Source organism: Carcharodon carcharias, chromosome 16, assembly GCF_017639515.1.
Source record: "Carcharodon carcharias isolate sCarCar2 chromosome 16, sCarCar2.pri, whole genome shotgun sequence".
NCBI classification, from domain to species: domain Eukaryota; kingdom Metazoa; phylum Chordata; class Chondrichthyes; order Lamniformes; family Lamnidae; genus Carcharodon; species Carcharodon carcharias.
In genome coordinates, this window is record NC_054482.1 from 97,215,823 (window position 1) to 97,232,248 (window position 16,426).

Below are 16,426 nucleotides of genomic sequence, written 5' to 3' on the forward strand. Positions count from 1 at the left end.
AGCAGGACTATTTTCACAACTCTTTCAAAGAGCCAACAATTCTGCAATGGACTGAATAGCTTTCTTCTGTGCCGCATCATTCTATTAGAACTAGGACTACAGGGTGAATGGGTAAACTGATCACAGCGCCATGTTTCAGGAAGCCATTCAAGCGAGTGGAATGAAAAACAACATAGTAGCAAAGGGGTACAGTACAGTCAGGGAAACAGATACTGTTCTCTGCAGCAGCAGCCGAGAGTTCCAAAGATTGTGTTTCCTGCGCAGTGCCAGGGTTAGAAACATTTTCTTGTAGCTGGAGAAGATTTGGACATGTGCAGATAACGAAGCAGCTGTCGTGGTACTTCATTGGCTGTAAAGTGCTTTGAGAAATCCAGTGGTTGTATGAAGCACTACAACGATATAAGTCTTTCGTTTCTTTCTTTCAATAAAGAGGGAATCTTGAAACAACTCTAAGCGAACATTCGCATACGCACTAAAGACATCCCGTGATGTGGGCATTATCGGTACCTATATCTCATATATAGTACAAATAACTGGTTATGTTTTATTATTTGCTTTGATTTAATAAAATATGAAACCAACTTCAGTTTCCTTACTCCTTAAACATGTATTAGAGTTAAAGAATATACAACAATATTCCATAATATCATCACATAAGGGATAAAGGGATATATGACAATATCCTATGTAACCCCAATATTCCTATAAGAAATGCAACTTCAATTTTAGTTTGGGGGAGCGTAGAGGAATTGTCACTGGACTAGTAATCCAGAGGAGCAGGGTAATGCTCTAGGGACCCGGGTTTGAATCCCGCCACGGCAGAAGGTGGAATTTGAATGCGATGAAACAAAAATCTGGGTTTAAAAGTCTAATGATGACCATGAAACCATTGTCGATTGTAGTAAAGGCCGATCTGGTTCACTAATGTCGTTTAGGGAAGGAAATCTATCATCCTTATTTGGTCTGGCCTCAGTTACAAAGTCACAAAACAGGAATGAAACCGGATGGACCGTCCAGCATTGACCAAAGCACCAGAAAAGTCAACAGCAAACTCAGCCCTGTCGATCCTGCAAAGTCCTCCTTACTAGCATCTGGGGGCTAGTACCAAAATTGGCAGAGTTGTCTCACAGGCTAGTCAAGCAACTGCCTGACGTAATCATCCTCATGGAATCATAATGTCCCAGACACCAAAAACCACCATCCCTGAGGTGACGGCACAGTGGTATAGACAGGAGGGAGTTGCCCTGGGAGTCCCCAACATCGACTCCGGACCCCATGAAGTCTCATGGCATCAGGTCAAACAGGGGCAAGGAAACGTCCTGCTGATTACCACATACCACTGTTCCCTCAGCTGATGAATCAGTGGTCCTCCATGTTGAACACCACTTGAAAGAAGCACTGAGGGTGGCAAAGGCCCAGAGAGTACTCTGGCTGGTGTACTTCAATGTCAATCACCAAGAGAGGCTTGGAAGCACCACTACTAACCAAGCTTGCAGAGTCCTAAAGGAAAAAGCAGCTAGACTGGGTCTGTGACAGGTGGTGAGGGAACCAAGAAGGAAAAACATACTTGACCTCATCCTCACCAACCTGCCTGCCACAATTGCATCTGTCCATGATAATATCAGTAGTTGTAACCATCGCACAGTCCTTGTTGAGACAAAGCACGCCTTTATATTGAGAATACTCTTCATTGTGTTGTGTGGCACCACCACCGTACTAAGTGGGATAGATTTCAAACAGATCTAGCAACTCAAGACTAGGCATTACAAGGCACTGTGGACCATCAGCAGCAGCAGAATTGTACTTGAATACAATTTGTAACCTCATGCCCTGGCATATTCCCCCACTCTACCATTACCATAAAGCAAGGGGGCAACCCTGATTCAATGAAGAGTGCAGGAGGGCATGCCAGGAGTAGCACCAGGCATACCTAAAAATGAGGTGTCAACCTGGTGAAGCTATAACACAGGACTACTTGTGTGCCAAACAGCATAAGCCGCAAGTGATTGCTAAGCGATCCCACAACAAATGGATCAGATCCAAGCTCAGCAATCCTGCCACATCCAATTGTAAATGGTGGTGGACAATTAAACAACTCACTGGGGGAGGAGGCTCCACAAATATTCCCATCCTCAATGATGGAGGAGCCCAGCACATCAGTGCAAATGAAAAGGCTGAAGCATTTGCTACAATCTTCAGCCAGAAGTGCTGAGCGCATGATCCATCTCAGCCTCCTCCAGAGGTCCCCAGCATCACAAATGCCAGTCTTCAGCCAATTTGATTCACTCCATATATCATCAAGAATGGCTGAAGGTACTGGATTATGGAAAGGCTATGGGCCCTAACAATATTCCGGCAATAGGACTGAAGACTTGTGCTCCAGAACTTGCTGTGCCCCTAGCCAAGCTGTTCCAGTACAGCTACAGCATTGCCATCTGCCTGGCAATGTGGAAAATGTCCTGTACACAAAGAGCAGAACAAATCCAACCTGGACAATTACCACCCTGCCAGTCTACTCTCCATTATCAGTAAAGTAATGGAAGGGGTCATCAACAGCACTATCAAGTGGCACTTACTTAACAATAACTTGCTCACTGACGCCCAGTTTGGGTTCCGTCAGGGCCACTCAGCTCGTGACTTCATTACAGCCTTGGTTCAAACAGTTACAAGAGAGAGATGAATTCCAGAGGTGAGGTGAGAGTGACAGCCCTTGACAACAAGGCCGCAGTTGACCAAGTGTGGCATCAAGGAGCCCTAGCAAAATTGGAGTCAATGGGAATCAAGGGGAAAACTCTCCGCTGGTTGGAATAATACCTAGCACAAAGGAAGATGGTTGTGGTTGTTGGAGGTCACTCACCTCAGCTCCAGGACATCACTGCAGGAGTTCCTCAGGGTAGTGTCCGCGTCCCAACAATCTTCAGCTGCTTCATCAATGACCTTCCTTTCTTCATTAGGTCAGAAGTGGGGATGTTTGCTGATTATTACATAATGTTCAGCACCATTCGCAACTCCACAAATACTGAAGCAGTCCATGTCCAAATGCAGCAAGACCTGGACAATATCCAGGCTTGGGCTGACAAGTGACATTCGTGTCATGCAAGTGCCAGGCAATCACTTTCTCCAATAAGAGAGAATCCAACCATTGCCCCTTGACATTCAGTGGCATTACTACCACTGGATGCCTCATAATCAATAGCCTGGGGGGTTACCATTAACCAGAAACCGAACTGTACAAGCCATATAAATACTGTGACTACAAGACCAGGTCAAAGGCTAGGAATCATGCGACGAGACTCCCCAAAGCCTGTCCACTGTCTACAAGGCACAAGTCAGGAGTGTGATGGAATACTCTCCACTTGTCTGAATGAATGCAGCTCCCACAACACTCAAGAAGCTTGACAACATCCAGGACAAAGCAACCCGCTTATTGGCATCACATCCACAAACATTCACTCCCTCCACCACCGACGCATAGAAACAGCATGTACCATCTACAGGATGCATTGCAGGAATTCACCAAGGCTCCTTAGACAGCACCTTCCAAAACCCAAGACCAAACCACCGAGAAGGGCAAGGGCAGCAGATGGATGGGAACACCATCACCTGGAAGTTCCCCTCCAAGTCACTCACCATCCTGACTTGGAAATGTATCGCCGTTCCTTCACTGTTGCTGGGTCAAAATCCTGGAACTCCCTTCCTAACAGCACTGTGGGTGTACCTACATCACATGGACTATAGCAGTTCACCACCACCTTTTCAAGGGCAACTAGGAATGGGCAATAAATGCTGGCCCAGCCAGCGGAAGCCCAGATCCTGTGAATGAAAGAACTAGCATTTTTTTTGATTGAAGTTGTCCCCAAGATAACCAAACCTATTCCAGTCAAAATGTGTGTGTCACATTTTGGATCTTTGCTGCCAATAAAAGCAATCACCTTGGACAAATGATTAGTTAATACAAATATTAATGACAGTGAAGTGGAGACTAATTTGGAAAAATACTTTAGCAGTCAAAATTATGGAGATGTAGCTCTAAACGGTAGTCAAAAATATTATTTGTCCAAACCACATTAAGTACAAATTATAGTTTGCTCTGAAAAATATCTGAAAAAAATTATTACAGGCGACTTTATCCTACCAAGAAGGGAGCTCTCCTTAGCAAATGCTGCAGCAATGGCAGGATCCATAGATGACTGCCCATCTCCTGAAGGAAGATCTGGACGAGTGTAGTCACGACTTTTATCATTGTTGTATTTTACATTCAAATTCACCAATTTTGAAAAATCAATCCTGAGAGTACAGCAAGCATTATAAATGTTCTGACCATCTAGAGCCTGTAAAGATTAATTCAAATTGGTAATCAGTAGATGAAGAATCAGGAGCATAAAAATGTTTTGTCACAAAGTCAGAGATACAAAAAAAACAATCATACCTTCAAAAAATTTTGTAACCTTCAATACAATTAAAAAAGACTGTTTTAAAAACAAAGTCATTTGTTTCATTTTGACAGTTAAATTAGGGGGAAAAAATCAGAATGAAATACTTCATTTAAATAATATCTTATGACATGTAAACATTCCACAATTAATTATTTTTGGAGTAGATGACATTATACAAGCAAATGCTTAGAACAGGACAAGAAAATGGTGTTTTGTTAAAATACCACCATGGGTTCTTTTAAATCAAGTTTATTACATTGTGATTAATAAGCTGGTCAGGAGAGACCAGCTCATCAGTTTGCAAATCAATATCTCACTACAATTGTGCTTTCTCCCCTTCTATTCCTAAACTTTAGAAAACAACACTATTTCTTAGATTCCAAAATCAGAGGGAACAAATAAAGCTGAGTCACCAATAGCAGACAGGACTGATGCAATCATGCTGGAAAACGAAACAACCAGATGTAGGCATAATTTACAAGGTCCAAACTAGCAGCAGGTAGGTTGTGAACCAAAGTAGCAGAAAATGAGTATTTAGCAGCAGACTGGTCATAAAATTTCTATAAACATCAGATCTTGTGCTTTCCACAAGTACCACCAAGCCAAATCAGATGCTACAGCACATAAAGCCATTTAATTCATCATACCTGTGCTCAACTGATCGCACTCTCCAGCTCTCTCCCCATAGCCCCGGAATTTTGTTCCTATTAATTATTTATTCAATTTGCTTTGAGTGTTACTAATCAATCTACTGCTACCACCCATTCGGGCAGTGCAATACAAATCACAACAACTCGACATGTAAAGAATTCTTCAAACCTCTGGTTCTTTTGCCAATCACCTTAAATCCTTGTCCTATGGTTACTGACCCCTCTGCCACTGGATACAGTTTCTCCTTATTTAATCAATCAAACCATTCATGATTTTGAACACTTCTATAAAATCTCCTCTTAACCTTCCCTGCTCTCAGGAGAACAAACACCTTCTCCAGTCCTTCTGCCTGACTGGAGCCCCTCGAGCCTTTGTACCGCTCTGGTAAAGCACCTCATTACCCTCTCAAAGGCCTTGACATCTTTCCTAAAGTGTGGTGCCCAGAATTGGACTCAATACTCCATCTCCGTGAATCCTAACTGGCGTTTTCTAAAAGTTTAACATAATTTTCTTGCTTTTGAACTCTATTTGTAAAAGCTCAACTGGAACCTTAGTTTTAACAGTTTTTCTCAACCTCTCCTATCACCTTCAAAGATTTGTGCACATGCACCTAGGTGTCTCTATTTCTTGTAACCCCCCTCTATAAAATTTTAATCATTTGGTTTATAGTGCCTCATTTTGTCTACCAAAATATATCACTTTATACTGTTCCCAATTAATTTAATCCACCATGTGGGCCCATTTCATCAATGAAATACTTTACAATTTCTTCCTATTGTTTATTACATTTGAGTTTCATATCATCTGCAAACTTTAAAATTATGCTAGGTATATCCAAATACAGATCACTAACTTATCAGCAAGAGTTGTTATATGCTATATGTTATAACCATTATATGCTTTCCTCCAGTTTGAAAAGCAACAGTTTATGCTACCATGTTTCTCTGTCCGGCTGAACTCCAGGACACTTGCCCATGTCCATGGCACTTCTGCTCTCATCCCTTCCCTTCCCTCTCAGAGACATATGATTTCCTTTATATAATAGAAACACAAAAAATGTTGGAAAAATTCAGGTCTGGTAGCATCTGTGGAGAGAGAAAGAAGCCACAATCAAATCAACCATGATCTTATTGAATGGCAAAGAAGACTCAAGTGGCCTTCTACCCAACTGGTCACCACATTCAATGGATCATTGTCTGCCATTTCCTCTGTCTCCAGTGTGATGCCACCACCAAACACATCTACCTCCCCCATCTCAACATTGCAAAGGGGCCAGTCCCTCCATGGCACCCTGGTTCACGCCTCAAATCACTCCCAACAGCCCCTCTCCTTCCCATGGCACCAACCCATGCAAGTGCAAGATATAAAACAGCTATCCTTTACCTGCTCTCTCCTCACCATCCATAACTCCAAACACTCCTTCCAGGTAAAACAGTGTTGACGTGTAGTTTTTTCAATTTAATATACGGTATTTACTGTTCACAATGGAATCTGCTCTACATTGGAAAGGTCAATCACAGATTGGGTGACCACTTTGTACAACACCTTTGTTCAGTCCGCAAGCATGACCCTGAGCCCTCTGTCACCTATCATCTTAACTTTTCACCTTTCTCTCAAGCTGACCAACGCTATCCTTGGCTACTCCAGTGTTCCAATAAAGCTTAACTTAAGCTTGAGGAACAGTACCTCATCTTTCGATTAGACACTTTACAGCTTTCCGGACTCAACGCTTGAGTCCCTATATTGTTTTATTTTTCTTTGCATCTTACTCTGTTGGTTTTCTTTATTCATTTATGGGATGTGAGCTTCGCTGGCTGGGCCAGCATTTATTGCCCATCCCTAGTTACCCTTGAGAAGTTGGTGGTGAGCTGGCTTCTTAAACTGCTGCAGTCCACGTGGTGTAGGTACACCCTCAGCGTTGTTAAGGAAGGGAGTTCCGGGATTTTGATCCAGCGACAGTGAAGGAAAGGCAATATATTTCCAAGTCAGGGTGGTGAGTGACTTGGAGGGGAACTTCCAAGTGGTGTTCCCATCCATCCGCTGCCCTTGTCCTTCTAGATGATAGTGGTTGTTGGTTTGGAAGGTGCTGTCGAAGGAGCCTCGGTGAATCGCTGAAGTGCATCTTGTAGATAATATACACTGCTGCTACTGTGCATCAGTGGTGGAGTGAATGTTTGTGGATGTGGTGCCAATCAAACGGGCTTTGTCCTGGACGGTGTCAAGCTTCTTGTGTTGTGGGAGCTGCACTCATCCAGGCAAGTGGGGAGTATTCCATCATACTCCTGACTTGTGTCTTGTAGATGGTGGACAGGCTTTGGGGTGTCAGGAGGTGCATTGCAGGATTCCTAGCCTCTGACCTGCTCTTATAGCCACAGTATTCAGATGGCTAGTCCAGTTTAGTTTCTGGGCAATGGTAACCCCCCCAAGGATGTTGATAGTGGGGGATTCAGTGACGCTTGTGCCACTGAATATCAAAGGGCAATGGTTGGATTCTCTTGGTGGAGATTGTCATTGCCTGACACTTGCGTGCGTGAATGTTACTTGTCACTTGCCTGCCCAAGCCTGGATATTGTCCAGGTCTTGCTGCATTTAGACATGGACTGCTTCAGTATCTGAGGAGTCGCAAATGGTGCTGAACATCGTGCAATCAGCAGCGAACATCCCAACTTCTGACCTTACAATGGAAGGTCATTGATGAAGCAGCTGAAGGTTGTTGGGCCGAGGACACTACCCTGAGGAACTCTGTGACCATGTCCTGAAGCTGTTATGACTGACCTCTAACAACCACAACCAACTTCCTTTGTGCTAGGTATGACTCCAACCAGTAGTTTTCCCCCTGATTCCCATTTCACTCCAGTTTTGCTAGGGCTCTGTGATGCCACACCCTGTCAAATGCGGCTTTGATGTCAAGGGCAGTCGCTCTCACCTCACCTTGGGAGTTCAGCTCTTTTGTTCATGTTTGAACCAAGGCTGAGTGGCCATGGCGGAACCCAAGCTGGGCATCAGTGAGCAGGATATTGCTAAGCAAGTGCTGCTTGATGGCAGTATTGATGGCCCCTTCCATTTACTTTACTGATGATGGAGAGTAGACTGATGGGGTGGTAACTGGCTGGGTTGGATTTGTTCTGCTTTGTGTGTACGGGACATACAAGGGCAATTTTCCACATAGCCAGATAGATGCCAATGTTGTAGCTCTACTGGAACAGCTTGGCTAGGGGTGCGGCAAGTGCTGGAGCACAAGTCTTCAATATTATTGCCGGAATATTGTCAGGGCCCATAGCCTTGTGTAATCCGTTCAGCCGTTTCTTGGTATCACGTGGATTGAATCAAATTGGCTGAAGACTGGCATCTATGATGCAGGGGACCTCCAGTGGAAGCCGAGATGGATCATCCACTAGGCAATTCTGGCTGAAGATTGTCGCAAATGCTTCAACCTTATCTTTTGCACTGATGTGCTGGGCTCCTCCATCATGGAGGATGGGGATATTTGTGGAGCCTCCACTATTCATAACTGGATGTGGCAGGACTGCAGAACTTAGATCTGATCTGTTAGTTGTGGGATCATTTTGCCCTGCCTATCACTTGCTGCTTATGCTGCACGCAAGTAGTCCTGTGTCACAGCTTCACAAAAGTGACACAGGTATGCCTGGTACTGCTCCTGGCATGCCCTCCAGCATTCTTCATTGAACCAGGGTAGATCCCCTGGCTTGATGGTAATGGTAGAGTGAGAGATATGTCAGGTCGTAAGAATACAGATTGTGTTCGAGTACAATTCTGCTGCTGATGGCCCACAGCGCCTCATGGATGCCCAGTCTTGAGTTGCTTGATCTGTTCGAAATCTATCCCATTTAGCACGGTGATAGTGTCACACAACTATCAAGTTGTGATAGGGTATCCTCAATGCGAAGACGGGACTTCAACTCCACAAATGACTGTGCGGTGGTCATGGACAGATGCATCTGTGGCAGGCGGGTTGGTGAGGATGAGGTCAAGTATGTTTTTCCCTCACCACCTGCCGCAGACATGCAGCTGTCAGCTATATCACTTTTAATTCCAGATTTTTATTGAATTCCATCATCTGCCATGGCAGGATTCAAACCCTGGTCCCCAGAACATTGCCCTGGGTCTCAGGATTACTAGTCCAGTGACGACACCATCGCTTCCTCTTGAAAGGCAACCACTTATCTTTGTCATCCACATCTCCTTGTGATGCATCTTATTTCTTTACTTGTCCAATTGCAACTCTTATTCACCCCTCACCAGCAACTCCTTTGTCATTTAATCGGTCTTCAACTGTATCGCAGGCCTTCCCCCTTGTTCTTTTTCCAATCTCCTCCATTTCACTGGCTTAAAACCTATTACATTTCTAATTCTAAAGCTCATTGACCCAAAACGCCAAGATAAAAAATAGGAGCAGTATTCAGCCCCTTGAGCCTTCTACAATAAGATCATGGTTGATCTGATTGTAGCCTCAAGTCCACTTTCCTGTCTGCCCTCCACCCCACCATAACCCTTGGTCCCCTTTTCGATCAAACATCTGTCCAACTCAGCCTTGAACATATTGAATGATACAGCTTCCGGTGCTCGCTGGGGAAGAGAATTCCAAATACTAAGTCTCTCAGAGAAGAAATTCTTCCTCATCTGTCTTAAATGGGAGACCACTTATCTTGAAACTGTGCCCCCTATTTCTAGATTCCCCAATAAGGTGCAACACCCTCTAAGTAACTGCTCTGTCAAGTCCCCAGCTCCCCCCAAAAGGGTATATGTTTCAATAAGATCAACCCTCATTCTACTAAACTTCAATGAGCATAGGCCCATCCTACTCAACCTTTCCCCATAAGGCAACCCTTTATCTCAGCAAGTCAGCCTTCTAAACCTTCTCAGAACTGCTTCCAATGCAGGCACATCCCTCCTTAAGAAAGGAGACCAAAACTGTACACAATATTCTAGTTGCAGTTGCAAACAATGTTTGTTCAGTTGTACAAGCTCCTACTTTTATACTCAAATCTCCTTTCAACAATGGCCAAAATTCAATTTGCCTAATTACTTGCTGGATATGCTTGGTAACGTTTTGTGATTCATGTACAAGGGCACCAAGATCCCTTTGACCCACAGCATTCTGCAGTCTCTATTTAAATAATATTCTGCTTTTATATTCTCCCTGCCAAAGTGTACAAGCTCATATTATACTCCACCTGCCAATTTTTTTTGCCCACTCACGTAACCTATCCATATCCCTTGGCACCCTTTATATCCTCCCCAACTTACTTTCCTACCCATTTTTGTATCATTGCCTACTGGTTCCCCTTTTTCCACCCTCCTTATTAAACCCTCAAAGAATTCTTAACAAATATGTCAAACACTATTTCTCTTTCACAAAACCATGCTGACCCTGCTATTACCTCCTTAATAATGGATTCCAGCATTTTCCCCAATAAAAGATGTTACGTTAACTGGCCTTCAGTTTCCTGTTGCCTCCTACCCTCCTTTCTTGAATAGAGGTATTACATTTGCGGTTTTCCAATCTGCTGGGGCCTTTCCAGAATCGTGGAAAGTTTGAAGATTACAACCATCTCAGTTTCTCTCTCAATGGAAGATATCTTTGTTGAGATTTATGAAGTGGATCCTTAAACGTCTACAACTATGTCACTGTCTTACCCTTTAACCCATTTTCCCTGTCCATTTTGGCCAGCTCTGTCTTCATACCCTTGCAATTGCATAAGTTTAAGATACTAGTTCCTACATTTCTCACCCTCAAATTGACTGAAATTCTACCACGTGATCACTCTTGCTTAGAGGATCCTTTACCATGAAGTCTTTAATTAATCCTGTCTCATTTACACATTACAAGGTCTAAAATAGTCTGCTGCTTGGTTGGTTCCAGAACATATCACCCTAAGAAACTCACAAATAAACTTTAAGAACTCACCCTTCAGGCTGCCTTTGCCACTTGATCCATCCAAATCTAAAAGATTAAAATCGCCCATGATAACTGCGCTATGAGCCCCCATTATTTCTTGATTTACATTCTGTCTTAGTGTCCCGACTGTTAGGAGACCCTAAACTATTTCCCATTCTTCTTCTCATTGCTATTTCTTACCTCCATCCAAACTCAAATATATACCTTGATCTTCCAAACCAAGATAATTTCTCACCGTTGTTCTGATTGCATCCCTTTTTAACAGAACTACCCCCCTCCTTTTCCTTTCTTCCTGCCCTTTTGAAATGTCAAATACCATTGGATATTCTGTAATGGCTATAATATCATACTCATTTTTTCCATTTGAGCTTTCAATTCATCCAGATTTACACACCAGAAGATTAACCAATGACAAAGCTAAACAAATGTGAAAATTAGGATTTAGAATTCAACCTCCATGAGTTCTCGTAATTTCAATTTTCCTGCAAAATTGTTTTACTGCTAGTTGATTTGCTTTCTTTCAGTCCTTTCACAAGATCCCCATTAAATTTTGCATAATCTTTATAGTTCTTTCATGTTCTTCTTTAAGATGTTGCATTTTAAATTTGTGTTCATGAACAATGTGCTGAAGCTGCCTGCATACTTTTTTCCAGTTTTGCCATAAGAATGAGCTGCCGACCATCCTGTTGAAATTTCTGCGCTTGCTGTCTTTCAGATCGTTTTAATGCATTCTCAGGCTCCTTCAACTGGATATCATTTAGTTATCTTTGTAATAATCTTCCTTGGTTTTCTCCTTTTCCCATCCCGTGGGCCCCTTGGTCCACCATTCATCATGCTTCTGCTCGTCCCCTCTGTGGATGCCTTCCAACATCTACAGAGGGTGGCGTGAAGTCTGGCCTCCAGGATAGCATTCACTTGGGGTCCAAAGGACTTGCAATTTGTTTGGTCTGGTTAATCTTTATCAAGGACAACATCACTGATTGCTGACAGTACACCTAACTTCTAAGCACTGGCTGCTATGAACTGGAACCCAAGGAAAACATCCAGTCATATTGCTTCTTGCCCTCTAGATTCAGCAATTTCACTCTCCTTCTTTAGAGTTGGGCAATTAAGCCGTCATCAGGGCTTTCTTTGGTGATTTCAGTGCTATAACTTTCAAATAGACTCTGACCCGTTCTGTTCAGATTCTCATTCCTGATCCTAATTTTGTTCCCACACGAGCATGTTTTTTACTGTCCAAGCCCTTAACCAGACATGCATCTAGAACTGACCTATCTTTTCAGATTTGAAGCATTTTCAACTGCAAATTCTTCTTCACGACCATTCTTCTACAAGAGACGCCAGTTTAATTCTGCCCCTTTTTGTGTAAGCAGCTCATCTTTCTGCTGCATAAAATCCTCTTCAGCTGCTTTAAGAACTTTAACTTGTTTCAATGCTCAGCTACCTGCTTTGTCACATTTTGTTCATGCTTTTTCTTCAATTCTAGTTCAAGTTGCTGTTTGGCCTCTCCAATTGCCATTATTTTTTCCTCTTTAGCTTGATGCTCCAATGTAATTTTTAAACTAGCAAGCAGAGCTTCTAATTCTTCTGGTGCATTTTTAGTAAGAACATCAATCTTGGCAGCAAATTGATAAAAAGTAATCAGTTCCTTCAAGTTGGCCAGTTCTTCCTTAAGTACTTAACATTGAGTTCAACAACTTCAGATCATGAACTCTCTCCTCCACCCCCAACCCCTTTCCAATCCCCCTTTTTCTAATCATTTATATTTTTTAAATATATTTTTCATTTCCCACGTATTTCCATTATTTTTAAATGTGTTCCCATCCATTGTTTCATCTCCATCTTTTAACCTATTTCGATCCCTTCCCCCCCACCCCACTTAGGGTTATCTGTCATTTGCTCGCCCTGCTTTCTACCCTTGTCACCATTAGCACATTTCTTAGCTAATATCACTACCGTCAACAAGCCTTTGTCCTTTTGTCTATGACATCTTTGGCAATCTCCTCTTTGCCTCCACCTATCACTGGCCCTCTATTCAGCTCTACCTGTCCCACTCCCCTCAACCAGCTTATATTTCACCTCATTTCTATTTTTCCTCAGTTCTGATGAAGAGTCATACAGACTCGGAACGTTAACTGTATTCCTCTCAGCAGATGCTGTCAGACCTGCTGAGTTTTTCCAGCTATTTATATTTTTGTTGCAGATTTCCAGCAGCTGCAGTATTTTGCTTTTATCTTCCTGTAAAACCTTAGTTTCAACACTCTTAGCAGTTAAGCTATAAATTTAATGCTTATATTTCCCAGTACCAGTTTAAACTATTGCCAAGTGAGAAAAAAAGCTAAAACTTTTTCTCCCTCCAGATGACCATTAACTTGCCTACCTCCCTAGACAAATGTGGGCATACTTTACCTTCAAACAGAAAACTTCTATAGTTACCTACACCCTGATTCACTCATCAATAAAAATGGTCAATCACTTCAAGTAACTGAAAGAGCTGCAACACCCTTGCATTTGCATATTGCCAGCTCCTGGGTCCAGCCTTCATATTCTTCTTTTTACCTGCACCACACACCTTTCCTTCTTCTCCAAAAAAAAAGTCACATGGGCCAGTTTTCGTGCTGCACCCATGGTCATGTGGGAAGAGGTGATATACCCGTGTGCGCCCATCAACCCGACCATGGCCAACTCACAGAGAAAGTGCCCTGGATGAGCCCACCAACACAATTCATTCCTCCGGAAAGCCCAAGATCGCAGGTGGCCTCAGAGCTGCAGCTCCATTTGCTTCATTTCAACTCCCTGGTTGTTCTGAGCCATCTATCGCTCTGCAAACTGCGCAAATTGCAGAGCTCAACACAAGTTTTTAAATGACCATAAAACCTGTGTCCATACAGAAATTTTATTTGTGCATTTTCATTAATCTATTTATAGCTTAATTTGTTGATGGGGCTACAATTCCCCACACTGGGCGGGATGCATGGCCAAACCTGACTGCTAAGCATACAAATAAAACCTATTCCCCAACTCTTTATTTATTTTGACATTTGGAAAAGTCACTCTTCAGAGGTGCTGTTCAAGTATGAGACAAACATACCTAGCCATAACACAAGGCTTGGACAGCAAAGCCTTGCATTCTAATTATGCTAATCAACAAATCTGAAATGGGTTGTTCCATTCTGTAGAATACTTAGTGCGTGGCAAACACAGGTATCAACATGCCGCCTTAACTTAAAAACGTTTGTTTTGCTGCAGGCATTATACCACAACCAATGCTGGCAGACATGTTGGGAGACAAGCAACTGGATTTGGAAACAATCTGAACGCTAAAATTCTATTTTGTGTCTCAGATCCCTCAATTGTCCTTGTTTGTTTAGGCTATTTTTATATCTGGCTGATAAACATGAAATGACAATATGGCTTGTAATATGTAATGCTTGCAATCAAAGTGGACTAATTGGACCTTAAAGACTGATACCTCATTCAATTAGCTCCTGGCTGATCTGTATCTCAACTTCATTTACCCATTTCCATTTCATATTTCTTAACACCCAAGCCCAACTAAGTTTTGGAACAGCATTTTTTTTTTGGTGGGGGATGGGGGCACAGAGGGAGAAGAATGAAGAATGCAGGAGAAATAAATTCAGATTCCCACTGCTGTTTGTGTGTGAAAAAGTCCATCCATACCAACTAATGGCCCACCTCCAGTTTCGAGTTTATGCCCACCTGTTCTGGGCTCCCCCAAGGGCAAACAGTTGCTCTCTATTTACCCAGAGACACAATGTTTTTCTTAAACATCTCAATTGGATCACCCATTATTCAAAGGAATACAAGTTTAGTCTATGCAACCCTTCCTCATAATATAACCCTTTCAGCTCAGATACCATTCTGTTGAATCTGCATTTCACCCACACCAATGCCTACAAAATCCCTTTTTAAGGTGTGGTGCCCACAGGTAAACATGGTACTCCGGATGTGACCTAAACTGAGCTTTATGCACCTGTGGCATAATGCCAACTGGGCCAAGGAATGCTAAATCCTCTATGCTGGGTTAAAGAAACTGTAAAAAAAAAGATGAATGGTAGGTTTGGAGTGTACTTGCACACTGCAAAAAAAGTTCTGAAGACTGTAATTAACCTACTCCTGTGACAAAACCAAAGATATTGGCCACATTTAATGTGGGTATGGTATATGTGACAGAAAGTTAAATGTTTTTAGCTGGCTAGAGAGAAAAATAAACTAAATGTAAAGGTGCCGTTTCTCAGGCTTTTGGGATTTGGGTGTAGCAGGCAACAAGTATTACTATCCACCTACAAATTCCAAGCCTTTTTATGTGCTTCTTAGGAACCTAGTTTTCCAAGATCAATTAAACTGGCTTTAAATGCTAGAGGGGTGAATTTAATTCAAATGATTTTTAATAAAATCTTTTCAGAGAGAGATCAATCTTGTACTTGGATGCATTCTTTTTATGGTGGCAAGGGTTCAAAAACTAAACTAGTGTCTACTCTTCTTCAAACTTCAGGGGTAAATGGGTTACTACGGTGACGATAGCTCCAAATATGATATCCCAGGTAACACAAGGTCAGTTAGTTCATGTCTTTGGGGAAGACAACGTGCAATCTAAATAAAAACATGTCTAGGTTACTCAGTAGTTTGGTTCGGTTCTCAAACAAAAATCCTACTGCCCTTTATTCCACTTAGACACTCATATCCCAGGGAGTATGTAAGTTTTATTTCTCCTGCCAAAATGAACCACTTCAAATTTATCGATATTGAATTGATTTGTCAATTGCTAACATCTTATATTTCATCGCAGTCTTAAATTTTTATAAACCCCAAATCGGTGTCACCCACGAATTTTGAAAATGTACTTCTGATTCCTGAGTTATGTTACCAGTTATAAAGTCCAAATCATTTATATTAAATTATAGCTCAACATTCTGAGCTAATGCGCACTAAGTGCAATAGACAAATTTAATTACTGATGCATGGTTTACAACCTGATTTTCTTCCTTCTCTGCCTCACAAAAACAAAACTGCTGTGCTTACCACTTACAAGGAGTTATGATAATGAAACAGTGCATGGAAGAGGAATGACTTAACAACGTGACTGAATAGCTGTCCAAGAACATGCACGAAAGGTTTTATGGTAGCCAAAAAGCTCCCACAGGTGGATAGTTTTTCAATGAACCCAGGAGCCTCGATGTACTATTGATGACAGAAATTAAAGACATTCACTAACTGTTATGTCAAACCGTGGTGTGGATTTTCCTGAAGCGTTCTACAAAAGGTACACACAACAAAACCATACGACTGCTCTTAATTTTATGAAAGCTTTAACAGAAAGTACAACCTCAGGTACCAAAAGTAGAACGTTTCTACTTCAAACCAGGGGCACTATTTTTCGATCAGAAGTTGATGGTGG

At 42.2% G+C, this 16,426-nt stretch overlaps 1 protein-coding gene across 3 annotated transcripts in view; it reads right to left on the bottom strand.

The window, feature by feature from the left end:
- The window catches only part of ptbp2a (polypyrimidine tract binding protein 2a), an 81,974-nt gene that overhangs the window by 21,072 nt on the left and 44,476 nt on the right, over positions 1-16,426 (bottom strand). For all 3 annotated transcript variants that reach the window (XM_041207933.1, XM_041207932.1, XM_041207931.1), the window contains exon 8: positions 4,136-4,331. In XM_041207933.1, coding sequence (XP_041063867.1) covers positions 4,136-4,331 — 196 coding nt within the window. The remainder of the gene's footprint in view (positions 1-4,135; positions 4,332-16,426) is intronic.